Source organism: Mobula birostris, chromosome 21 (assembly GCF_030028105.1).
Source record: "Mobula birostris isolate sMobBir1 chromosome 21, sMobBir1.hap1, whole genome shotgun sequence".
NCBI lineage: Eukaryota > Metazoa > Chordata > Chondrichthyes > Myliobatiformes > Myliobatidae > Mobula > Mobula birostris.
Window position 1 is genome coordinate 38,091,953 of NC_092390.1, and position 27,654 is coordinate 38,119,606.

Sequence of the window (27,654 nt, forward strand, 5' to 3'; positions counted from 1 at the left end):
TTTTTTTATATTAGTAATGGTGTCAAGGGTTATGGGGAGAAAACTGAGGAATGGGGTTGAGAGGTGAAAATCAGCCACGATTGACTGCCAGAGCAGACCCGGATGGCCCAATTCTGCTCTATGCCTCAGGGTCCTGTTCTCTTTAGCTGTGATGTAGATAAGATTGGTAGGTATCTAGTCGTCATAATCCAGTATTGTACATTTCTGAGAAACACAAGAGAGTTGAGATGCTGGGATCTGGAGAAAAAAATAAGGAATTTAGGAAGTTGCGCAGAATTGGTCAAGGGAAAAGGGTAGCCAATTGTTTCAAATCAAGAGCCTTTGCTTGGACTGAAGAACAGATGAGGAGTCACCACCCTAATGTGGACTGTCCCAGGTTCAATTCCCACCTGCTGCCTATAAGGAGTTTGTACGTTCTCACCGTGATCATGAGGGTTTCCTCTGGGTACTCTGGTTTCCACCCACAATCCAAAGAATTACCGGTTGGTAGGCTAATTGGTCATTTTTGCAAATTATCCAGGATTAAATTGGTTGGAGTTACTGGGCAATGTGGCTTGAAGTGCTGGAAGGGCCTATTCTGTGCTGTATCTCAATGAAATGGAGTAAAAACAAACTTTTCTGACCTGTTTGTATCAAAGACAATTCTGATAAATCACTCCTATGCTTTTTATTTTAACTGCATTTGGAGTACCAGTTAGGCGAATTAGCTATTTAGCAGGGTCTGTTGCTTTCTAAACATCGTCTTTTTTCAGAATCCCTAAGTAACCCTTCTGCTGTGAATTACATGTCAGGTTATACCTGTTCTGTCAGATAGAGTGCAATAGCAACTTGCAAGTTACCCACACCATCCCAAATAACTTAGAGGTTGAAGGTTCCACGATGTGTATCACATCCTGTGTGTGGAAGGGCATGGAAGTCTGGTCCTTCTGATTTGCATGGGTATGTCGGCACTCCATGGTGCTGCAGTAGAAATGAATTATGAAACTGGTTCTCTGTAAATATCTACAATATTGTAACTGTTTAATAACACTTATTTTGAAATGTTCTAACTTGTTTTTGTTTCCCTACAATCCAGATGATGAGGGAACTGGGGCTCCTCCAGCAAATGAAGGTTCATTTCTTGGTCTATTCTTTGAACTTCCACTGCCAAATATAACATTTTAGTGTGAAACAGGGTAATGATCTGGCATATACAGAGTTCATTGCTGAGTTAGGTAAATTTGCCTCCATAACAAATAATGCGAAGATATTTGGCAGTGGATGTTTTCACACATGGCTACTGGACTTGAGCTGTTTAGCTAGCTTGGCAAACTTCTTTTTTCCTTTTGTGTGAAAGACTCCTAAAAATGTGAGCAACTAACATTTCAGATTTTGTTGTAGGTTCAAATGTGCATTTAGCTGGTAAGGTTATAACCTCCTGAATGTCTTGCTTTAAAGTGCGGGCACTGCAATTGAAAAAAGAAACTAAATATAACTTGGCAGCTTTTCTTGTTTTAAGCTATGTACCACCAAACAATAATCATTTGTTTTATTCCTCTCCTTGTTTTTCTTTTCCACGGCTGGGCGTGGTAACTCTGTATGGTGTAATAGTTGTTTATTATTGGCAGCCTTCCAGCATCTTGGTCAACTAGCCAGAGCCAAGTGAACCCCTCCACAATGCATGCTTCCAACTGCATGACATTTAGGAGTTGAGTGCTTGATCACGTCAGTATTTTTACTTTACGAATGTTACAGAAATACAGTGGATTCCAGTTAACTGGGACACATCAGAACCAGTACAGTTTGGCCCCATTAAGCGGCTGTCCCAATTAGCCAAAGTTCCATGGAAGTAGTTAAAAGGCATAATGAAGACAAAACACCATTTAACTGAGTAACAGATTTTGTGTTTAAATGAAATGCGGAACAAATTCTAACATAACCGGTACGACTACAGTATTGTAAAACTGTCTTCGATGGAAATTGATGGTTATCGATGGAAGAATTAATCGCTATCGTATTCTTTTGATTGACTGGAAGTGAACTAAATCAGTGTAGATAATGGGCTATCTTCATTGCTTTCCTGCATCAAGTCAAAATAAAAAAACAAAATGATCAAAAATCACTGCTTTTTGAATTGGCATCCATCAGCCCAAATGGATAATATAACACAAGAACACACAACTTGAAGCTATTTAAAAATTGTTTGCTCCATAATGTCTAATGGTCATCTCTGGCATCTCCAAGTCTGAATACTGGAAACCACAGTGAGCAAATCAGTTCTGAATTGTCTTGCTGCTTATTTCTCACCAGCACAAAAATCACTGCCTTTTGAACACAAAAAGCATGCAACTGGCGTTATTTAAAACTGTTTACCCTAAGCACAGTGTGGTCTAATGGCCACAAAAGTGTACGCGACTGATGCCAGTTAGAAACTGTTTGACAAGAGTCTTCTGTCCCAGTTAAGCGGCCGAGTATCCCACATAAACAAAGGGAATCTTGGCTATTTTCTGGATTAGTTTTTGTTCTTTAAGTGTTGTCCGAAATAAGTGGCTGCCCCAAGTAACCAATGGCCTAATTAACTGAAATCCACTTACTGTAAAAATGGTGAAGGTAATGACAAATCCAGTTTGGTTGGCATAGCACATGCTATGTGTTATTCTAGAGACCACTTTAATTCATGTCAGCTATTAATACTGACCAAATGAAGACAAATATCATGATTTAGTACATCATTGGCTCAAAATAGATGCATGGGAAGCTCCTTGCCAATTGTCTGTTGAAATGCTTGAGATTTTTTTTTTACTGAGTCTTGTTCAACTTCAACTTCCTACTAATTCATTTCACTTGTTTATTTTTTAAAAAGGAATATATTTCAATTTTGTTGACCATAAATTTATTCTGTCAATTTTTTAAAAAATCTGACTTGCCCCATTTAGAAATATTGAATTAAACCATGCTGGCAAAATGCACACTGATCCTGCATGCTTTGGCCTAAAGCCACAATAATTGCTTGCAGCCATTTTGTTCATTAATTAACTGCTTATGATACTTAGCTGAGTTTTGTTCTTCCACAAAAACCAATTTTTTTGAAAAGCACAATTAAGAGACTACAGGATTAGACACAGTTAATATTAACTATTTGGGTTATTAATCAAAGACTGCATCTTCCTGAGGTAACTCTTAGATCACTTTTCTTAAAGTTTTCACCAGGCTTTTGGTCATTAACAGAAATACTTTCTACTTAATCACTTGCCTCTGGCTATAACTGCCATTAATTTATTTCGTAGAATGTCATTTTTAAATTTGGGATACGGCAGTACTGATTTAAGTATATCTCTGTTTATGTAACACACATAATTTCCAGCATCTGCAGATTCCCTGTTGTCTCTGTTTATGTATCTGCTCTCCCTAGTTTACAACGTCTCCTGGCAGGCTTTGACTTAGACCATAAGATTTAGGAGCAGAAGTAGGCCATTTGGCCCATGGAGTCTGCTCCGCCATTCAATCATGGGCTGATCCACTTCATCCAGTCATCCCCACTCCCCTGCTTTCACCCCATTCCCTTTGATACCCTGGCTAATCAATAACCTATCTATCTTTGCCTTAAATACACCCAATGACTTGGCCTCCACAGCTGCTCGTGGCAACAAATTCCACCCTCTGACTAAAGTAATTTCTCCGCATCTCAGTTCTAAAAGGACGTCCTTCAATCCTGAAGTTGTACCCACTTGTCCTAGAATCCCCTACCATGGGAAATAACTTTTCCATATCTAATCTGTTCAGGCCTTTTAACTTGTTCTGATTTCTCTATTAATGATTTTAATATCTCATCCTTTAGTATATTTATCATGTGGAATACAGTACAAAATGTTTGTGAGTGAATGCCATTAATTGGGTGGTTTCCACAAGGATTTGCATTCTTGGTTAAGAACACCAACAATTTTGCTGAAATCCACGCTAGAGGCCCTCAATCTCCTGTAAAGTGGTTTGATCCATTACCGAGGTCCAGCATCCGGAAAAACTTGGGCCATACACATTTTACACGTGCATTTCAAAATCAGATTTTAGAATTTTAAGTAAATTGTGTCTAATCCTTCTCGTGAAAATTCTATGGTAGCATCACAAGATTTGCTTGCTCAATGAAGCTATGCATTTTCTGTTAAACTTGGTTGATAGTGACTAAAGCAAATATTTGGGTACTGGTTAAATTATTTCATTAAAGCATTTTTGGTTTTTTAAACATTTTTTTGCTTCAAGTTTTCCCCTTTGGGCTTCAGACTTAGACTTGGGGGTTTACATTGATTTGAATGCAGGTACTTGGGAACTGGTTATGTGATTTCACTTTCTGTTTTTGAATTCTTGCTTCAGGTTTTTCCCAGGGCTTTCAGATCTTTCATCTGCTGTAAGGGGGTGGGGGACAAGCCATTACTTTCCCACACTGCTATTGGAAGTGATAGCTGGAGAGCAGAAGGCTAACGATTCCAGAAAATGTATCACACTTCCTTCCACCCCCACCTTCACTGAGTTAGAAGGTGCTCTGATAGGAAATGGAATGATTGAAAGTAATGGGTGAAATTATGATTTATCTCTCTGTTTGCTTCAGGAGTTTACCTTTTAGACTTGGTTACAGGGTAGTGCAGGGAGTATGTTCCTATTCATTTTTTTTTCCCCAGTACTCATTCTGTTTGATTTCTTGCCAATGTAGTTAGTAGGGTGTCAAAGTAAGTTTGGTAAAATCATAGCTGAGATCTGGAGAGTCTTTTCTTCATTTACTTACATAGAATCTATTTGACTGCTCCCAACCTGCACAATTAGACAATCTGTGCACATGCTAACAAATTAACTTGCACGAAGAATTTTTTAAATGAATGCTCTAGAAATTCCAGGGTGGCTTGCTGATCATTGTGTCCTTTGATAGAGGAAACGGGAGAGGAAACGGCAGGATTTCTTCCTGCTTTTGGCCCTGCTTTTATCAACTTTTATGGGAGCCCCAGAGAATTTACTGGCTTTCCGGATCCTTATGAAGACTTGAACCTTGGAAAGGTTAGTAAGAATTCTTTAACTCGCTCTCTGATCTCACTGCAATGTGTAAAGCTACCTAATAATATAAGTGAGAAAACTGCTTGTACGTTATTGTGCTCCTTCGTATTCAGCTGCAGAAATGAATGTATTCAGCTCAGAAGCAGTAAGTTTTTAAAAGACCTGTGACACGTAACAATTCATTTGTGACAACTTGCTCTGTGGGAGCCACATAAAGTGACCTTGATGGTGCTTATTTGTGCCATTTTGCTATTTTTTTTTTCCTCTTTCTATTGAAGCTTTTTATCCAACGGAAGAAATATGCAGGAAGATTCTGCTGATTCATTGATATCTGTGAAGTGGGTTCTGATCTGCATTAAGGAGAGAATTGGAACATAACTATATAGAAGCAGACTTGGGCTCCGTAGCCGATTGAATCTGCTCTGCCTTTCAAGCATGGCCCATGTGCTTTTTTCCAACCATATTCTCCTGTTTTCTCCCCATAAATATTAACTCCTTTGCCGGTTAAGAACTTTTCTCTGCCTTAATTGCACCCAGTAACTTGGTCTCCACAGCTTTCTGTGGCAAAGAATTCCACAGATTCACTACCCTCTGGTTGAAGAGGTTCCTCCTTGTACCAGTTTTTTCAAGGGCTGTCCTTTTATTCTGAAGCTGTACTCTCAGATCCTAGGCTATCCTACTACTGGAAACATCCTCTCCATGTCCGCTCTTTCCAGGTCTTTCATTGTTGAGTAGGTTACAATGAGATTGCCTCCTTATCCTTCTGAACTCCATCGAGTGCAAACCCAGAGACGTCAAAGGCAACTCGTATTAAACCTTTCATGTCTAGGACCATTCTTGAGAACCTCCCCTGGACCCTCTCCAGAGCCAGCGTATCTTTCCTTGGGTATAGGGCCCAAAGCTGCTCAAAATAGTTCAAATGCTGCCTGAGCAATGCCTTAAAGCTTCAGCAGTTCATTCTTGGAGATTGTACTGTAGACGGATAACGTACTCTGGAGAGTGTGTTTAGGTTCTTTTCGTTACTGGCATGGATAGAGGAATGGCTGACAGGCAGGGGCAGCGAGTGGGAATAAAGGTGGCTTTTTCTGGTTAGCTGCCAGTGACTAGTGGTGTTCCTCGGGGGTCTGTATTGGGACTGCTAATTTCACACTGTTTGTCACTGGTTTGGATAATGGAATTGGCTTTGTCACAAAGGTTGCGAAGACAGGTGGAGGGTAGGTAGGGCTTGCAATTGGAGCAAGACTGAGACAAGTTGGAAGAACGGGCAAAAAAATGACAGATGGAATACAGTGTTGGGAAATGTATGATAATGCATTTTGGTAAAAGGAACAATAGTATGGATTATCTAAATGGGGAGAAGGTTCAAATGTCAGAGGTGCAGAGGGAATTAGGAGTCCTTGTACAAGGCTCCTACAGGTTAATTTACAGGTTGAGTCTGTTGTAAAGAAGCCAAATGCAATGTTACGATTTATTTCAAGGGGAATAGAATATAAAAACAAGGCAATAATGCTGAGGCTTTATAAGATGCTATTCAGGCTGCACTTGGGGTATTGATAACAGTTTTGGGCCTCATATCTTAGAAAGGACATGTCGTCACTGGAGAGAGTCCGGAGGAGGATCACAAGGATGATTCCAGGAATAAAGGGGTTAACTATGAGGAGCATTTGGCAGCTTTGGGTTTGTACTCACTGGAAGTTAGAAGAATGCAGGGGGATCTCAATGAAACCTACCGAATGTTGAAAAGATTAGATGAGGTGGATGTGGAGAGGATGTTTCCTATGGTGGAATTAAAGGACACAGCCTCAAAATTGAGGGGGAAACCTTTTAGAACAGAGGCGAGGAGGATTTTTTTTTTTAGCCAGAGAGTCGTCATTCTGTGGAATGTTCTGCCACAGATTGTGGTGGAGGCCAAATCTGTGGGTATATTTAAGGCGGAAGTTGATCACTTCCTGATCGGTCAGGGCATCAAAGGATATGGTGAGAAGGCAGGTGTATGGGGCTGAGTGGGATCTGGGATCAGCCATGATGGAATGGCAGAGTAGACTCGATGGGCTGAATGGCCAAACTCGCTCCAAAATCTTATCGTTACTGTTACTTATGCTAGTAAATTCTGAACAGTTTCAGCAGTGCTATTTGCAAAAGTGACTTCTAATCAAGCCATTGAATCTGCAGTTGTTAATATGAATCGGTGCCTATGTTAGATCACAAGAAGACAGTGGCCCGGTTCCCACCGATCTTTGCTGTTCACTAGGTGCTGACCTGATGTCAGTGCGATCATCATGTTATTGATCAGGCAATGGATCATCAAATCACTGATAAAGTCAGTCAACTGAATGTCTGGTTTGCTATGAATTTTCAGTCACGACAGATCCATTTCAGTGCTTGGGAAGGTTGGGGGGGGGAACTGTCACTCAAAATCCTCAATTTTTATTTTGCATTTAGGGTGAGGGCCTTTCGTATCGTGGCCGACTGTTAGTTGAACTAATCACTAAACTTGAAGGTAGTCCAGAGAAGAAGGTGGAAGACATACCAAGTGACGATGTTTTGGTTGTACAGGTTAGTTAATTAATAGTGGTTATTCTTCGTAAATCCATTGGTCTTAAAGCATTCTAATGAACACCATCATAAAAACTTGGATTCTGGCTGCAAGATCAGCATGAACTAACTTTCTGTATCCCAGTTCACTCTGTCCAAGATAGCTGGAAAAGTTGCTTATGTTGCTTGCTTCGACAATCCCCTTTGACAGAAAAAACAATACTCTTGAATTTGCTTTTTCTCTTCTCAATTTGTATGTTTTATCTTGATCCTTGTTGGCATTGAATTGTCAAGTGGTAAATAGTTTGACCAATAGTAGTATTAACAAAAGTGATCTAATTTTCAGTTCTGAAATATCCTATTCCTTTTCAAATTTTTGTTTGTCCGCCTGTTGTAGTATCCACTGGCAAGCTGGCACCCTATAAAGTTTCTCTTTATAGGGTGGTACAATGGGGCAGCTTATCTCATGGTATTGGGTTTGCTGATCATGAAGTTCTAAGCTCAAACACAGACTTCAAAAGCCCATTGGATATAAATAGCCATGAGTACTTTCACTGAAGGGAGAGTATACTATAAATACCCAATCTTCAAAGAATAGTTTCTTCCCTGTTTATTCTCCACAGCAAGTTTAACTGCTAACCCCCACCATTAGAGCAATGGGTCCCGTTTCCCTACCAAGGAGAAGATACTTCCAGCTAACAAAGTAGTTTAAAATGCAGTTCATTTATTTTCAGTGATACACATTTGAATCCATACAACACTCTTCAAATACATTTAATACTCAGTGGATTTCTATCTTAAACACTTCCAAATTACAAACCATTTCCTAAACCTAGAGCATTTCTAGCACATGAAGCACGAGGCGTTCTTAAAATCAAAGGATTAAGCATTTCCAAAACAGGTACAATTCCTGTAAACTTAAAAAAAAATACAATGATGCAGACAAGTTGTCCTTTGCAGAAACTGAAGCTGGAGGAATGGATCTAGTTTACCCTATGTTTCTTTCAAGTTTCTTAATGTTCCTTACACCATTCTGAATAAACCTGACCTGCTCTCCACATTTATAAAGTTTCTCTCCCACTTGGGTGTCTTCAGAAATGTATGATAGTTCCTCAGATATCCTGTAACACAAACAGTCTAAAAGCATCTTTTGAAGACCTGGACCTCAGTTTCATGTTCACAATGCTATAAAGCTAACTTCTCTGAGTACATAAAACTATTCCAAGTATAAACAGTTACTGATATACTAAACAATATTCATCCTTTCTGAAAGTTTCCTTGAACTTAGCAACTCAGAGCCAGCTTGTCTGTTTGAAATAACCAAAATTAAGCAATCCCTTGCCTTATACTGTATCCTTGAGCAATAGGTCAGGATGCTGTGAGCTAGTCTCTTCACAGACAGTGTTTTCTAATTACAGAGCTTGTTTGCAAAGTCATTGCATAAAAAGTGCTTTTTTAACTTCAAGTTGATTATTGTTTTCCATTTACATTTTAAGAACTGATGACTGACTTCTATTTACAACCAGAGATTAAACAAGTTGAAAGTTTACTTGCATCTGTTTGTGATCTTTCAAGTGGCAGCTGCTGTTCTTTAGAAAACCAGCTTAGCAAACATGAGACCTCCTGTTCCAGGACAGTGAATCTCCATCACACGGACGCCCTGGTTCAACCTATGGGGGTGGAGGGAGGAAAAATAAAGTCAGTTCGAGGGAGCCCACTTTTGAAGTAGTGATTGCAATATAATGGAGGATAAAATTTGAGAGACTGTGACCTTAGGTGTAGTCGGTAAGGATTAATGTAGATTTAGTGCAAAGGGGGGATTATGATTCGCGTGGAATCAGTGGGCCAAAGGACCTGCTTCCAAGCCAATCTCTGTGACTCAGTAGCTATGTCTTTTATTGGTGATACTTATTACGTGTTGTTGACATGAATTCATCTAATACATCCTGTTCTAGAAATATCAACGCCGACGCAAGTACAGTCTTTGTGCTGTCTTTTATGCTGCAACAATGCAGCAAGAAGTTGGAGATGCCATTCAGTTTGAAGTCAGCATGGGCAACTATGGTAACAAGTTTGACAAAACCTGCAGGCCTTTGGCTTCCACTACCCAGTATAGTAGAGCAGTGTTTGATGGTGAGTACTACTGCTGTGAATCCCAGGTACCTAAGATTTAATATTGCTGCTATCAATTATGGCACTTGTGATCCTCCATTTCCACCAGCTGCTTGACCCAATTATGGGTATAAATTACTTCAGCTAGTCGTGATTAATTGACATCTGTATTCATGGTTGAGAGAAAATTGAGGAGAGTTCAAGCTGTGCAATAGCTTATTGTGGGAATTGTCTGACACTGGCCGTCAATGATTCCTGGATAATGTACAACCAGGTGGCCAGTATTGTCTAAATATAATTTGACATGAATTTAATAGCTGTCAGAAAGAGAAACTTGGAGGGATGAGGGTTGAGAGCACAGCATTGGGAGGTGAGAGGGTAAATTTCCAATTATCCCTGATGAAGATGGCAGAGTTCGTCATTGAGACGTTGGTTATAATTGATACCTGTATCTAGCTGGAAGTTTAAGAAGAGTTTATTCTCCCAATTATAGTTAGTAGTGTGAATTTTTGGGGAGGTTATGGTGTTCTTGAATCCATGCAAAGGTAAATGTAAGTAACGTACATGATATCGAAGTCTGTTTGTACAAATTAGCTGATGTTGCAATTTTAAATTGGACTGAATGTTAAATTAATGGTCTGGGCAGATGTTCAGTAAATGGCTGATAGATTTCAATGCTCAGAAATTAGAAGAGAAATGGTGATCAAGTTAATTAACTTTATCACATCTGCAGCACAAGTTTTGGACCGATGCTAAACTTATTCCATGGTGCCTTCAAATTTTCTGGATCTGTACTCAGAAAACTGCTTGGGTTCTGGGACATATCTGTCTTCTAGTTAATAAGTTGGAATACCTTCAGATAAACCTTGTATTTTAACTTCTTTGGGTTCCTCTGTGACTCTAACCAGTAAAAATTAAAAATAAAAAATAAAAATTAAAAATAATATGTTAAAAATAAAAATATTCTGTCAATGTGGGCTTCATAGACCGAGCTGACATATAATTGTCCTTGACTAATTGCTTGAGAAGGTGATGATGAACTGCTGTGTGGGTATACTCATAATCTTGTTGTGAAGTTCAAGGATTTTGACCCAGTGACAGCAAAGCTGCTGGGTAATATAATTGGTGGAAACGTATGTGATCACAGCCACTGACATAGAGCTGGGGTTCACTTTAGGAGGCTGTTCTGGCATGATGATGTAATTACATCAAGTATTTTTACTGCACTTTGTGTTCAGTGTTTGGAGTGCAATTAATGAGTTGCCACGGTTTTTCTTAAACATAAAACGCCTCTACCATTCTTATTTGCAAAAACCTACAAAGGAATAAGTTTACAAGTGGAGGTGGTATGTGGCTTGGAGTGCAGCTTCCGGATGGTGATGTTCACATGCATTTGCTGCCCTTGTCCTTCAAGCATGCAGAGGTCATGGATTTTTTTGAAGGTGCTGTCTGAGCAGTCTTATTGAATTGCTGCAGTGCTTCCTGAATGGCAATACTGAGAGTTTAAGGAAAAATGAAGTATGTGGGATTAAATTGCATAGATCTCCTGAAGGTGGGAGTGCAGGTCAAAAAGGCAAATAGTATGGTGAATGGCTGTCAAGATAGAGACTGTTTTAAACATTGTCTCAATAGGGAGATGATGAAAATGGCTCAGCAAATGGGATCAGAGAAGATGGTAGTATTTGCTGAACAGGCACATTTTTCAAGACGAGTGTAGGTAGTTCTTCTGTCAGTTAAGTCATTTTCTTATTTCTGGCAGGTAACCACTACTATTTTCTGCCTTGGGCAAACACAAAGCCTGTAGTGACTCTGACTTCTTACTGGGAAGATATCAGTCACAGATTGGATTTGGTGAACATCCTCCAAAAAATGGTCCACAGACTGGTAAGCATTTATTTTTCTTTCCACTCATTTCTCACGATAAACATCAGGTGAATAAATCTTTGAAATTTTTTAGTTTGATAGATTTGTGAGGAAACAAATAAATTACAAGTTCTTGATGGGTTCTTCCCACTGCAAATAAATGAACTTATTTTTAGTTGCATATATGATGAATGTTAAAAGCCAACAATCAAATTATCAATAGATATTATATCACGGACAAGAGAAAATCTGTGGATGCTGGAAGTCTGGGCACAAAATGCTGGAGGAACTCAGCAGGCCAGGCAGCATCTATGGAAAAGAGTAAACAGTCAAAAGTCTCAGCCCGAAACATCGGCAATACTCTTTTCCGTAGACGCTGCCTGGCCTGCTGTGTTCCTCTAGCGTTTTGTGTCTGTTGAATAGATAGTTCATCCTTTGACTTCATAAGTTTTCAGTCATCCTTGAGCAGAAGTCAGGATCTGGTGTACCAAAGCATTTTCCTAACGAAGCTTCCCAATCTGCCACCTTTAGATTGTAGTGCCAGCTTCATGTCAGCTCTATCGGATTTTGGCTGTGCTTCTCCATTCATTTTCTTAGTCACTGCAAGCATAAGCATATTGCAAAAAACACGCATTTGCTACACAACTATTTCTCTTTTTGAAGGACACAAATGCTTTTCATTTTGGCCAGTGTTATCTCGTTGAACCTTGTCCTGGTATATCTTTCACCTGTGAACCTTGATGGCCAACATAGATCAGCATGTATTTACCCCATTCTTGTTAAATATGCATCCCATTTAGTAAGTAATCAGCTGCAAGTATGAACAAAACCGTTCTTACTGCTCACAAGCAAAAGTACCTCCAAAAGGAGTGATGCCTTTATGGAAAAGCAATTGTTTCAATGTATTGAATAACCACAATAGAGTTGCCTTCATTGTTGTAGAAGTCCTGCTTCCAATCTGAATTGTGTGATTACTATGGCATTATGATGGTTACCATAACTGAAGCTTATGAAGAGAGTTTACCAACAAAATGGACATGGAGCTACCTATTCTAAATCTGGCATTTTATTCAGCCTTGCTTAGCTTTCCATTTTTCCCCCCTAGGAAGCGAACTTGACAAAACTGAAGACAGCTATACAGGTCAAAGTTGCAGAGGAACCTTTAGCTGAATTCTGGTTCAAGCTTATTGAACAAGTTATAGAAGAATGCAGGTAAAATGAGAAGAATTTGCCCAACATCATGAAAGTAACTTCTGTTGTAGCTAATTCCAGATGGCTGTGCTGTCTTCTAATGGGAAATTGCTAAAATGTGATTGCAGAATATTACAAGGATATGAGATAAAATTTAGCATATAAATACAATCTTTCCATTGTCATCCATGTCCGACTAAATGTAAAAATCTGAAATCATGGGGCCACAACTGATGACGTGTTTCAATTTCAGTGCATCCTCCAGCAACTTCAGTGAGTGACTTATGATGGAATGCCCTATGTAGTTGTTAATTGAACTGCATAAAATTTATTGAGCTAACTGATACTTTGATTCAATAAATTTTGGTTTGGAGTTGGCAACAATAAATAAAACTGCATTCATTTAAGTGATTAGCTGGAATAACCTTTGGAAATGCTGACCAATTGTGAGAAGCTTCAAACTCTTGACTTACTGGAAGCACCAAAAAAGGGAGGATTTTCTTTCTACAAAAAAAATAGCTAAGAGCAGATTTTCCGGAAGTCATGTTATATTTAAAATTCATTGACATTCATTTGAAGCAAATATAATTTAGTAATTGTATAGATTTACATTATTACTAATATTGAAATTCAATTTTCTGGAATAAGTTTGTTACTTCAAATCACGACTTTTTTTTAATATAAACTCCAAACATCAAGCGCCAGTTATTTTCTGACTTTTAACATTTCAGTTGACATTTTCCTTATCGTGAGTTTTATATTTTTCTCTCTCCTGATTTCAGCCAGCCTGTGCCAACTATTGAAGGTAAACCTAATGTAACACAGCTTGACTTGCAAATCCACAAGATGCGTAAAAAGGTCCTAGAATCCATTGTTGAATCTGCAACGGCCTTGCGAAATGAGGCAAGTGATCCCAAGGAAACAATTGCTGATATTGAAGGTTGGCTGGAGAACCTTAAATCGTTGGCTGAAGAGGTTAGTGCTCAGATTTGCAATTTCTTGTATTCTCTTCCACCTTCATATCTGCACTGTTTATTCTAATGTTCATGGTTTACAGTTATTAGTATGGATAATATTGATATTTAACTGTAAACTAACACTACAGTAGTATTTTCCTGTGACTTTAAAAGTTTTTCAAATATCATGTTTCAAAGAAGTACTATCAAATAAAATTCAATATCAAAGGAGTTGAAGAGAGAATGGAAAACTTAAAGCTCGTACAAAGAGTGAGGCTTAAGGTGTGGGTTGGGACAGTGTTGCAGTGGTGCGATTTATTGAGGGAACTACAAAGCAAAGAATTAGGTATTCCAAAATATGTTTCTCAGTGAAATAGTTAAAATTTGGAGATTTAAGGATAAATGTCGAGTGAGCAGTTGACTGTTATTGAGGAGTAGGTTATTTCTGATCGGCACTGACTGTCGTCTCCTGTTGAGGAAGTCAAGGATCCAGTTGCAGAAGGAGATACAGAGGCCAAGTGATGATTAATTCTCTACCCCCCCCCCCCACCATTCGTTCCTTTGAGTATAGAATTTAGAACTATATTTCCGTTTGTGGCAGAGTGCATTTTATCATAACAGGAAAAATCAAATTCTGCAAATATTCAGCTGGCATCTGTGGATAGGAAAATGGTTAATATTTCAGTCTGAAGACTTTGTCCCAACTGTAGAGGGGTGAATAGAGGTTCCTTAAACTCTGTGAATGGAGGGGTGGGCAGGGCTGCCCCTGACAAGGTAAAACCTGGTGACCCCATCGTAGACAAATGCACTCAGCCCACCCTTCTAGCAGCTATCCAGTTTCTTTTTCCCCTCTTCCCAGTTCTTCCAAAGAGTGTTCAACTGGAACTGTTAACTCTTTCTCTTCCCATAGGTGCAGCTTGGTGTTCTCAGCATATTCTGTTATTACTCTAGATCTGCAGCATCTGTAGTATTTTTGTTCTTTATCATATCCACGTTCTGCTTAAGTTACTCGATGCTGAATTGGAATCGATGGGCCTTGTTTCATTTAATTTCAAGTTAAATTACACCACTGGAATTACTTTGCTACACAGTGGTAACAGCTTTATCACTGCGATGTATGTAATAATACTGCATTTATTGGGGAAAATGGGTATCCCTAATATTCATTATACAAATTATAATCTCTGCTATCAAACAGGAGTTTTGAATTGGTCATTGTCAATACACGTTATGTGAGTTAGAAAACCAGCCAATTCATGTCACTGACAGGATATATCAAATCAAGTTTAATTTTTCTGTGCCAAGCATGCACAATTGTATAAATATTTCGCAGGTGCTGAGACAGGTTTTTGACTTTTAGTCAGTAAAATCTTCATTGCAACTCTCTGTAATTGCTAAATAAGCATAGACCTGGGTTTGAGTTTGGAACCTTGTTCTTCAGATAATACAGGTTGAGTATCGTAAGGTTGTTATAAGCCGGGGGTGGTAATAGGGACAAGCTCCCGCTACTGATGGAATGCTCCCAATGACGTGCACGTTAAATAGCCTCTGACAACCGAGTCCAGCTCCTGGCCTTCACGTGTGGCTTAGCTACTAAACCCGGCGGAACCATTTCTAGTGACAGGAGAAGGGACAATGGTGGGTTACTGGCACATTAAAACCAGTTGCTTCGGGCAGATGGGGCACATCAGTCATGGTTGGCAGCTCTTCTAGAAGGGAAAACTCTGCTGCCTTGCAGCTATACCCACTTATGGGGAAAGCTTCAGGAGTAAACCCCAAGGGAAAAATCTGGAGCTGGAGACCCTAAGGCAGTCCTACATTGAGTTCAATGCTGACTGGCAACTCCTGGGACAGTGCTGGTACCAAACTGTTCCAGTCTCTGTCATTCCTTTGGGTTCTTCAGATGCATGGAGGGGGGGAGCTTGCTACACGGGCAACAGTTTGCTCTCCATATCGCACTGCCCAGGCTTGGACACCTAGACAGCCAGGACGCAATATCCATGGTCAGCTCTGATCGATGGAAGCCTTCACCTCAGCTCACAGATTGCGCACTCCTTATCCGAAATTCCAAAATCCAATGTATTTATTTATTTTGGAGTATTGACGTGATGTCATAAAAGGAAAATTCCACGAGGTGCTGGGAAGGTTCCCAGTTAATGCGTAGGTCTCTGCACACCCCAGACAGTTCTGAGAAGTGACCTCACATATGTAATGAAAGGAAGTTGATGAAAAATAGAAAAACACTCCGTGGAGTGAAAAATGAAGATCTCACTTGTGTATCAGTGAACATAGGCTGTTTAGTGCTAGGCTGATCATGAAACAAATGAAGATCTATCATGTCGAACTGAAAATTGAAGGTAACTCTAAATTTTCAGCAGGCTGATTGCAAAAATTTAAGAAAAGGCACAGCATTAAATAGTTAAATTGTCTGCTGATCACAAAAATCTAGTACCAGAAAAGTCTATGATGATGATTGCTTTTATACTTTACGTAAAACCTTAAAAAAACAATATATATAGTGTACTGAAACCTTACAGCATTGTAAGTGGAGACTGAATGCCAGCTGTGCAACAGCTGATTCAGGTACTCTCCTTTCTGCTGTGCAACACATGACCTTTTCGCGTACTGATATAGTAATGGCATGTGGAAATTTTTACTATTAAGTACGTATGTGTGATGAATAAATTAAAACAAACTGCTTACCGGTAGCACGTAAATTCGGAATCAGAAATGATGGTGATTCCTAGCTATCTCATTATAATCCAAAATCCCAAACACTTCCTGCCCCAAGTATTTGGGATAAGTGGTACTCAACCAGTATAGGTTTGTGTTGGCCATATTGCTCCACTAACATACTTGCAGAGCTTAGAACTAGAAGGGTCCTCTTGACAGAATAAATGGTAAAGATCTTCCTGTTGTTCTCACAGCCACAAAACAGCATGCCTGATATCATCATCTCAATGATATGTGATGAGAAACGAGTTGCTTTTGCACGAATTCCAGCTCATGAGCTGCTTTACTCAACTACAAGCGAAGAAGCCTGCGGCAGATTCTGTGGCAAGACACAGACCATATTCTTGAAGGTAGACTTGAGTGTTGTACCTGGCACTAATATCGTAACTTCCTAATTTTATGATTTAAATTTGTTTTTTAATTGTAATTTTATTTGCTTTTATTTTGTAAAACCTTTCTGGAACTCATTTTGATATCATGTTCCTGAGATCTGACCTAATAGTATAAATCATATTGAAATATTCTATACATATTTTCACTTCTTCAATGGAGTAAGTTGTAATTTGTGAGATGTGGGCATTATTGTGAAACAGTTCAATTTTCCAATTTAAATTGCCTTTGAGAAGTTGCTGGAGTGGAGTGTCTTCAAACACCACTATCAATGCAATTAAGGGCTCCTATGGATAGTTCTCCATAATTTTAACTATAAATAATGAGATGGTAATACATTTCCAATTAGAGTGCACTACTTAGAGAAGGACGTGTTCACATGTTTTTCTAAATTGTAGCGTTATATGTTTTCAGAATCAGGTTTATTATCAGTGGCATGTGATGTGAAATTTGTTAACTTAGCAGCAGCAGTTCAATGCAATACATAATCTAGCAGAGAGAAAAAAAATTAAATAAAACATAATAAATAAACAAGTAAATCAATTATGTATATTGAATAGATTTTTTAAAACTTGCAAAAACAGAAATACTGTATATTTTTTTAAAAAGTGCCCAAATCTTCAATAACCATTTAGGAATTGGATGGCAGAGGGGAAGAAGCTGTTCCTGAATTGCTCAGTGTGTGCCTTCAGGCTTCTGTACCTCCTACCTGATGGTAACAGGGAGAAAAGGGCATGCCCTGGGTGCTGGAGGTCCTTAGTAATGGACGCTCTGAAGAAAGCTCTGCAAAATGGCTGCAGTTTAACTTGAGCTCAATGCGTTAACGTGCATTGTTTTGCCGCGGCAGGATGCACTGATATTAATTATTCAGTTTCTGTTTAATGTTGATATTAAATAAGGTAAAACTGAACACTTTGGCAATTTGGAACCCAAGTGCTGCTTTAGTTTACCATTCAAACCTTATTTAGTACCAATAGAGTTCCTGCTAACAAAAGTGACTATTAAGCAAAGCCAAAATATTCCTGTTCTCCACCCCCCCCCTTTGAATTTCTTGAAATTATGCCACTGGTTGCCTGAAATAGTGCCTTAGAATTTCTGCAGTGTTGTTTTGCCATAGTTGTAGTGGATACTTGAGGTGGTTGAAATAATCATTGTGCTTTAAATCTGTTATCAGGTTGGAAAAGTTTTATGACTTGTACCTAATTCAGTCATCTTTTTTGTTCCTTCTGAAGTTAATAACATTGACAAAGCATTATTCCTTGGGTACTTGAACAGTCTCTAAACAGTATTTACTTCCTGAGAGTTTGGACAAATGGGATGTGGGTGTTCTTAATAGTTGAGCTCATCAAATGGTGATGTCCTCAAACTATTTAGTCAGACCAGAGCATTGTAACCCTGCCATATGCAGATGAATATTAATAATTAATATATTTATAATTATATTTTATAGTTAAATAGTGGATAATTAAGCTACAACAAGGAGAACTGATTTGTGCATGTTACGATTCTCAATGGCAGAATAAAGTGAATGAGTGCCAAAGAGGAGGCTAAACTGTTCATGATAGTATTGGCCAGGACTGTTGAGTAGGTGATGCATTTTGTCTTCCAGACAGACAGGGGTTCCCAACTTTTTTATGCCATGGACCTGTACCATTATCCAAGTGGTCCATGGACCCCAAGTTGAGAACCCTTGGTCCAGGCAAAATTTGCAAAGGCAAATCCAAATTGGCTAAAGAACAAAGTCAAAATCTCTGAACACTTGAGAGAACAAAACTGGAAGGACCATTTACTGACCCAGCTGTCAAAGAAACACAAAATACCAGTACACAGTAGGACAAGTTGCACCCACAAGGAGAGACACTAAATCAATACTTCAGGTTAAAGACCCTTAATTGGATTTGGAAAAGGGTGAAAATAAATGTTTAAGGTTGCGGGGGGGGGGGTAAGTGGAGAGGATAGATTAAGGTTCAGAACAAATAACAAGGTGACAGTTGCTTTAAAATATTTCATGGTGACAAAACTTACAAAGCAATTTAAAGAGCAGGTAGAACTGCATCAATGGAAAAAAGTAGTTGCCCAATGTTATGAATTTCAGCATTTCATCTGTAGGGCTTCCACATACTTGGATTAAAGATGAAGTGCCAAACCTTGTTTGCATTCATTTGAGGCAATGTAGGCGGTTGGTCAAAGAAGGAGTGGGACAGAGAATTGGTGACCGGAAGCTTGGGATTGCTCTTGCAGACTGAATGGAGATGTTCCAAAACATGATCATCTAGTCTGCATTTGATCAAATTGTGAGCTGTGAATGCAAATAGTAAACTTGGGGAAGTGCAAGTGAATGGATCCATGAATGATGGGAAAGAAAGAGGTAAAAAGGAAGGTACTTCCCTGTCGTTTCAGTGGAGTATGAAACAGTAAGGAAGATGTTGGTGAAATTGGCGAAGTTATTGTCGATTTGGAAGGGAAGGGTGAGAGAAACCATGAAGTAGGTTAAAAGTCAGCACCGCATCATGGGCTGAAGGGCCAAATTGTGTCGTACTATTCAATGTTGCTCTGCCTGGAAGGGTGAGGGCAACAGATCTCAATCCATCTGGTCCAATATATAAATCATCCAAGCATCAATGGTTTCCGGTTAAAGGTGACGTGGTGAAGCCCAGTGACTACTTGTGGCAAACAAAATGAAGAATACAACTAAATACTTTATTAATAACACTCACACACACCTTCCACTGATTCCCCTTCCCTCACTGCTCCAATCTGCCCTCCAACCCTTACACTCCTATCAAATTTCATCATTTTCCAGCCGTTTGTTGCCTCCACCTATCACGTCCCAGCTTCTGTTGCTAGTTCCATTCTGCCCTTCTTCCACTGTCTCCCTCACTCACCTGGATCTACCTATCACTTGCCATCTCTTTCTCCACCCTTCCCTACACCTCTTTATATTCCCTAACCCCACCCCCCATCCAGGCCTTGATCTGAAACATCAACTGTCCATTTCCCTCCATGGATGCTGCCTGAGGGTTAATCCACCATCTTGTTTGTTGCTCCGTATTCCAGTATCTGCGGTCTCTTGTGTCTATACAGTAAAAGCATCTATAGGGTTTGGTGGTTGATGGCTGTTCAAAAACAGTAGCTAATCAAGAATCAAGTGTGCTCTCCATCGATCGACAGCTTTAGCCTTATCAATTTAAGAGCAATGAAAAGTAGTCTTTGGCATTATTCACCAATGAGCATTCAGCATTACCCAGCAAACAAGACAACAATACTTGCTGGCTGTACAGAAACAACAAAGCAACATTTCTCAAGGATTTAATAGGTTGGGAGCTGATGGTTGTTTCTGTGGCTGCAGATGTTATTCCAGGAAGGAGTAGCTTCCCCGATGCCATGTTCAAGGATAGGCGGTGCAGTTGAGAACATTAACACTCTACCTTATCAGTGTGTTTACAGGAAAGAAGGATAAAGGTTCTACAGTTTAATTACAGGGAGGATATTGCAAATGACTGCAAGGCTGAAGTGATGCTGATGAATGGGTGGGCTTTGGATTCAAGGCTACTGATAGCCTGTTGCCTAACAGAACAGTTTGGTTTGGCAAAACCAATGGATAGAAATTCATCCTTTTGTCACTTGCATTAAACATGCTTGTTCTACCTCTTCACAGTTTGATTTCACTTGCATCAATCGAAATCTTGTATTACCTGCAGTCTGTATTATATTACAAGTTTATTGTAAATGACTGTGATTGTTTCTGTCCGAAAGGGTTACATCTAATTTCTTTGATTTGCTACCATAACACATAATGTACTGGTCATCAGATTGATTTTTGTACACTGATACAACTTAAAGAGGAATTAACCTTTAGACTTGGTTATTTGTGATTCTGAATGTCTGATTTCACTGAAGAATATTTGGTCTAATCCTTCTGTTCTCTCTGCTAGTACATAGAAGACAAAAGCAAAAATTATAAAGTACCAACTCAGCTGCGTGTTCGCTTTTGGCTTGGCCTTTCAACTGTGGAGAATAAATTCAGCAGCTTTGCTGAAGGAACTTTCAGTGTATTTTCAGAATTGGTAAGCGAGAAGTGCATTTGAATTTTGCTTGTAAAACCAGAAAGCCAGAGATTCGCAACAGGTCAGGATCCATCTGCAGACAGGAAGACAAATTAGTGTTGCAGTTCACAGTTGTTTTATGATGAGAGGTGACTTGAACTGGATAGATTCAGAGACAGATTTGACAGGGTGGATATGGAAAAGATAATTCTGCTTGTGGGAGGAGAGAGAGTCATTTTAAAAATCAGTCGGCATTTCAGGCCAGGATGAGCCAAGAGGGGATGGGAGTAGTTTCTACGAGATTGTGAGTCTTTGAATATTTGTAGTGGATATTTAGATGAGGTAAGAGACTGAATTGCTGGTGGACAGGAATGTGGTGTTGAAGCAACACTTGAGTCAGCACTAAATGGTGAAGCAAAGGGACAAAAGTTTGCAGGAGAGCCAGGCTATAATACTTATACGCTCAGTGGCCACATTATTAGGTGCACCTGGACACATCACTAATGCAAATATCTAATCAGCCAATCATGTGGCAGCAGTTCAATGCACAAAATCAGGTCAAGAGGTTCAGTTGCTATTCAGACCAAACATCAGAATAGGGAAGAAATGTGAGCGAAGTGACCTTGACTGTGGAATGATTGCTGGTGCCAGACAGGGTGATTTGAATATCATAGAAACTGCTGATCTCCTGGAATTTTCATGCACAACAGTCTTTAGAATTTGTAGAGAATGGTGCAAAAAAAAACAAAATACTTTCAATGAGCCGCAGTTCTGTGGGTAAAATGCCTTGTTAATGAGAGGGGTCAGAGAAGAATGGCCAGACCTGCTCAAGCTGACAGGAAGGCGACAATAACTCAAATAACCACATGACAGATGGATTATTGGATTCAATTGTTCTATGGCAGACATTTAAATTTATTTTCTTAGCCACCAGGGTGAATAACAAATGTCTCAGGTAAATATACTGTGCATTGAAGGCAGTGATCTAAACTTCTTGCAACAGTGAAATTTGTTTGGTCAGATGAACTTTGGCATGACTTTCCACAAAGACTTTTGATTGACTGTTGAAGGCCCTGGTCAAGTTAATGAAGACCATGCAAATCTCATCTGTCTAGATGCAGAAATTGGTGCTTGTGGTGATCTGAAGTCTTAATGGAACTCAAAGTACTTCCATTGAAAAGTGAAACAGATGATTCAGGAAGGCCTTGGCAGGTATCTCTCGGTGACACCTCCAACTTTCAAATTTGGCCTTTTTAGTATGTTGGTGAATAATGTGATTTATGATGTCTTGATCAAAGTGCTGTGGTTATGCTGTTATTGCTAATGTCTTTCCTCCCTTGCGAAATGTGGTTTTCAACATGTTTTTGACACTGATGGGAGTAACTAAGATGCTTCTTCCCAGTAGATGGAAGAAGAATTAAAATGCAGATTTGTAGTGGTCTGGTTCATTCAGATGCTATCCTTAATACATTTTGGTCATCAATTTTAATATTTCTGGAGTTCAATTTTTTTGGTTAACATGTACTACTGGTTATGAAGTAACATCTTTAATGTTAAAAATGTTTAATTTTAATTCCTCTCGCTGAATGATTGTTGCCCACACCAAATGCCTCAAATGTACACTAAATTTGTACAACATTGAGTCACTACACATCTGTGCCTTTAAGGCCTGATTTGTCCTCTCTTGTGTATGCATGCAGTATGAAAACCAAATGCAGATACTAGGCAAATGGGGCACCAGTGGACTTGTGGGACGCCACAAGTTTTCCGATGTGACTGGTAAAATAAAACTGAAGAAAGAGAACTTTATGCCCCCAAAAGGCTGGGAGTGGAAAGGTGACTGGTTTGTTGATCCGGAAAGAAGGTCAGACTTTTATCAATTTAAATTAACTTCAAAGCTATTGAATGTAATGTGGTTGAAATATAGCAATAATTTGCAGAAAAGTTGAAATGTTTTGCCCTCTACCTGCACTCTCTGAACAAATGATCCTTCTGTGTATGATATATTTAAATGTTTAAGGTAGATAATCTTTAATCATTTTCTCAAACAAAAGCAGGATGTCTGTCTGCACTCTCAGCAAAATTTTGTATTTGTTCAAGAATGTGGAATGATTAGTGCTGTAGGAAGCTGTTCGGCCTATCATGCCTGTGACAGCTTTTATTAGAAAAGCTCCCTAAAATGAGATTCAGATCTATTTCTCACATGTATGTTGAAACGTGTCACTTGATTAACAACCAAGGATGCGCTGGGGGCAACTTGCAAGTGTTGTCACCCATTCCTCGCTTCACTGACTTGCTCATTCCATCAATTAGTCACTGCACACGGTCTTCAGAATCCGTGTCAAAGTTCACACTTGTCCTTAATGAGCCACACCCCTCCAAGTACTCACTTTCCACCGTTATGTAACACATATGGATTCTTAAACACGCAGTTTAGGTAGGCACGTGGATAGTAGAAAAATGGGGGGCTATGTAGGAGGGGAGGGCTAGATTGATCTTGGAGTCCGTTAAAATGTCGGCACAGTATCGTGGGTTGAAGGGCCTGTGCCTTAGCATTCTATGTTCTGTGTCTCCCCTAGTCGTTAACATTCTCCTCCACACTTCCATTCCCACCTTGTTTAGTATTGTGGCAAACCTGAAGTGTAGACGCATCACCTAAATTGTTGATACAGTATATAAATTGCAGAAAGCTTGAGCTGAAGCATCAGATTCCCCCAGGATCTTGTTAGTTGCAGGCTTCCAACCGCAGAATAATCCATTCATTCCTGCTGTTTGCTTGATCTGACAAGCAACTCCATCCACACCTCTGCCCCCCGCCAGTTCAAAATGTGCTAACCTTAATGATTAGCCTCCTGTGGGGAACTTTATTGAAAGCTTTATGAAAATCCAAATGTACCACATTCGCAGGTTCCTCGTCTTCTATTCTGGTTCTCTCTGGTATTTACAGCCCAGAACTAATCATGTGTGACCTTTACCTTCCACTCATATTGATGGCCAAATGCTTTCACTGTAATTTCAGCATGAAACACAATTTTAGGATTTAATCTCTGAGATGCAAGCTTGTAAGAAGTTGTTCCAGATAGCTTTCTGCAAACTGCACTATTTACATCCTTTGACAAAATTGGGGAAAATAACTTGCGATGACAATGTAACCTGCACATGGCTCAGATTGTTTAGTCACAAATGTCCTTTTAAGTGGAGTCAAAGTTGCCTTTAAATGGGAGCAAACTTGGCAATCTATCTGGCGCATAGAAAACAAATTTTAGAGTGAATTATAATTAAATGTTTTAATTTGTTTCACATGCAACATTAATGGTATTTTCCAAACTTTATAATATTTTTTCAAATATTTTTGTGCTTTAAACTTCATCATGAATATTTTAACGAAGCTCAGAACTGCTGGATGCCAGGAATTTCCGTTACCTGACTTTAGTCCTTTCTGAATTTTGTTTTTTCTGCAACTATGCCCTCTAGGTCTGGATTCTCATGTGATGAAGGATACTTTCAGCATTAACTATGGCTTGTCCCCTAGGAATCTTGTCTTCTAAAGAAACAATATCATTCTCCTTAACTCCAGCGACATTGCCTTATGGGGCATTTCCTCCATAGCTGATGTTATACGATTGACCCTTCTCTGTTCTGCCTCCAATTAAGTATCTTGAAATAAGGGGACCAAATTTCTTTCTATATTCTAGGTGTGGTCTTGCTGGTGCTTTGCCCACTGGAGTAAGGCTTCTGAAGCCTCTGTTGATCAGGTTCTACCATGGATGTTGTGTCCTAGCTGTCTAAGGCAGTACAATATGGAGAGCAAGTTGTTGCCCATATATCAAGCTCCCCCTCTCCACGCATCTGACGAACCCAAAGGAACGGCAGAGACCAATACAGTCTGGCACTAGCAGCATCGCAGGAGTTGCCAGTCAGCATTGAACTCATTGTAGGACTGCCTCAGGGACTCCAGCTCTGGATTTTTTCCCCTCTCGGTTTACCCCCAAAGCCTTCCCTATAAGTGGGTATAGCCGCAAGGCAGCAGAAGTTTGTAATCAGAGTTTTCCTTCTAGGTGAGCTGCCAACCACAGCTGGCAAACCCCGTCTGCCTGAAGCCACTGGTTTTAAACCGCCAGTAAACCTGCCTTTATCCCTTCTCCTGTCAGTAGAAACGTTTCCACCAGGCTTCATAACTAAGCCACACGTGAAGGCCAGCAGCTGGACTTGGTTGTCAGAGGCTATCTGAGGCGCACGCTATTGGGAGCATTTAATAGGTAGTGGGAGCTTGTCCTCATTACCACCTCCAGCTATGACAACCTTAAGGAACCAGTAGTAAGGCTTCACTACTTCTAAATTCCAGTGCCCACCCTTGAAATTAGGACCATGGTTCCAGTAGCTTTGCATATTATCTGCTGCACTTGTGTGCTGACGTCAAATTCCATGCGCAATAAGCCCCAAATCATTTATTCTGCTGCTTTCTGTGGATTTTCCCTCTATTTCACGAATACTATTCTTGCACCCAAACTGAGTGCTTTTGCGATTTTTTTTTTCCACATTATGCACCATTTGGCAATTCTTTGCCTGTTCGTTTAACTTGTTTGTGATCTGTTAGTATCCTGCTCGATTCTCCGGCTTTCCTATTTTCTTTCTGTCATCCATAAGCATGCTGACTGTGCCAAATCTTCCTTTCTCCAAGTCAGTAAGACAAAATGTGATCAGTTGCCTTTCCAGAATCGGCTCCTCCCGCATCTCAATAGTCATGGGTTAGCAACTTGAAAAATGAGCCCTTCTCTCCTTACCGCCTGTGAGCCAATACTCTCTTCATGCTAATATTGTATTCGCATCAGGAGATCCTACCTTGTGACTTGTATGAGGCACATTGTAGAATGTGTTCTGGAATTGAAATGCATCTATATACACTGGCTAAAAAATTCTTAAACCCTTAAGTTTATCAGTTGTGATTCCCAACCCCCTTCCTGAAGCCATGCTGATTATGCTTGTTCAGATTATGATTCCCTAATTGTGCTGCTATGAGTTAACTATTGTTAGAATTGACCATTGTTAGGCTAAACTACCTAGAGTTGCCCACTTTTTCCCTCGTGCTTTGAATGAGGATTTCATATCGCCAGTTTTCCAATCCTCAGACCGGAGTAAGAAATAGAAAGTGAATGATGGAGCTCCAAGGTGTGGGTTTGAGCAAAGGGACCTGGGAATATAGATCCCTAATTCCTCGCAAGTGGCATCACAGATAGATAAGGCCGCAAAGAGGTTTTGGCACATTGGGCTTCATAAATCAAAGACATTGAGTGCAGGAAGTTGTATAAGATGTTGAGACCAAATTTGGAGTATTGCGTGCAGTTCTGGTCACCAGCCTACAGGAAAGGTATCAATAAGCTTGAAGGGGTGTGGGGAAACTTTACAAGGTTGGTGTTGGGACTTGAGGACTTGAGTTACAGGGAAAGGTTGAATACTTTAGGGCTTTATTACCTGGAGCACAGGAAAATGAGAAGAGACCTTACCAAGATAGACCAAATTGTGAGAGGTGTCAATGGGGTGAACATGTACAGGCTTTTCCTCTCAGTTTGGGTGAGACTGTCACTAGAGGTCATGTGTTTAAATTTCAAAGTTCAGAATAAATTTATTATCAAAGTACATAAATGTCACCATACACAACTCTGAGATTCATTTTCTTGTGGGCATGCTCGAAAAAATTTCTTGTAGTGGTTTAGGATGAAAGGTGACATATTTAAGGAGCATCTGAAAGGGGATCTTCTTCATTCAGAGAGTGTTGCAAGTGTCAGATGAGTTGCCAGCAGAAGTGGTAGATGTGACTTCAGCTGTAACACAAGAGAAGTTTGGATGGATACATAGATTAGAGGGGTAAGGAGGGCCACGTTCCAGGTGCAGAAAGCTAGCACGAGGCTAAATGGGCTGAAGGACCTGTTCCTGCGCTTCAGTATTCTGTGACTCCGGTACTTCCAAAAAACTAAGGATTTTTTTTTAAGCTTTCACAATCTCAATAGCCATGGCCCGGATACAAACCTTCTGGCCTGGGGACTTGTGGGGCTTCAGCCCCGTTAGTTGCCTGATACCACTACCATCTCTGGAGAAATTATGTTGAACCCTTGGTCTTTGTTTTGTTTCCCATCCCTCGCCCCTAAATGGTCAGTGATTATTGCGCCAGGACACTGTGATGTTCTTTCTGTCTGCTATATACGTATGTGACTCTGTGGTTAAGCTCTGCCATCTCTTGCTCATGATCAGTGAATCTGAAGAGCTGTCTGTTGACTTCAGGAGAAGAGTGAAGGTGCACTAGTTTACACTGGGGGATCGACAGTAAAGAGTGTCAGCAGCTTTGAGTTCCTGCATGTTAAACTATCTAACGTGTTCTTCACTCAGTGCACAGAAGCAAACATAAAGAAAGTGTGCCAGTGTTTTAAAAGGTTAAGGAGGTTCAACGTCATCAAGCACTCTATCTACCCTCTACAGATGTGCAGTTGAAAAGCAGTGTTGATTTACATCATGGTATGGTACAGCAATTCAAATGCACAGGAATATAGGGGAGTGGATTCAGCCCAATACATCATGGGCATATCCCTCTCTGCCGTCAGCATTACCTGCAGGAGGCACTGCCTGAAGTGCTGTTGTCAAAGATCCCACCACTGCCATTTCCTCGCAGCTACCATCGGCCTGAAGTCCCACACCATCAAGTTCCAGAACAACTCCTTTCCTTCATCCACTCAGTTCTTCAACCAGCTGGCCTGACCCTTGTCACTACAGCTCAGTAACACTATGGCCAACTTTGGTTTCCTTGCACTAAAATG

The 27,654-nt window shown here is 39.9% G+C and overlaps 1 protein-coding gene across 4 annotated transcripts in view; it reads left to right on the plus strand.

Annotated features, from left to right (window-relative positions):
• LOC140185737 (myoferlin-like) overlaps positions 1–27,654 on the plus strand; it is a 267,873-nt gene that overhangs the window by 85,360 nt on the left and 154,859 nt on the right. For 3 of the 4 annotated variants that reach the window (XM_072239327.1, XM_072239329.1, XM_072239330.1), the window contains exons 17-26: positions 1,076–1,111; positions 4,898–5,022; positions 7,462–7,575; positions 9,510–9,687; positions 11,426–11,550; positions 12,635–12,741; positions 13,503–13,695; positions 16,604–16,759; positions 20,735–20,866; positions 22,546–22,709. In XM_072239327.1, the coding sequence (XP_072095428.1) occupies positions 1,076–1,111; positions 4,898–5,022; positions 7,462–7,575; positions 9,510–9,687; positions 11,426–11,550; positions 12,635–12,741; positions 13,503–13,695; positions 16,604–16,759; positions 20,735–20,866; positions 22,546–22,709 (1,330 nt within the window). The remainder of the gene's footprint in view (positions 1–1,075; positions 1,112–4,897; positions 5,023–7,461; positions 7,576–9,509; positions 9,688–11,425; positions 11,551–12,634; positions 12,742–13,502; positions 13,696–16,603; positions 16,760–20,734; positions 20,867–22,545; positions 22,710–27,654) is intronic. The other variant, XM_072239328.1, reaches the window with a different exon arrangement.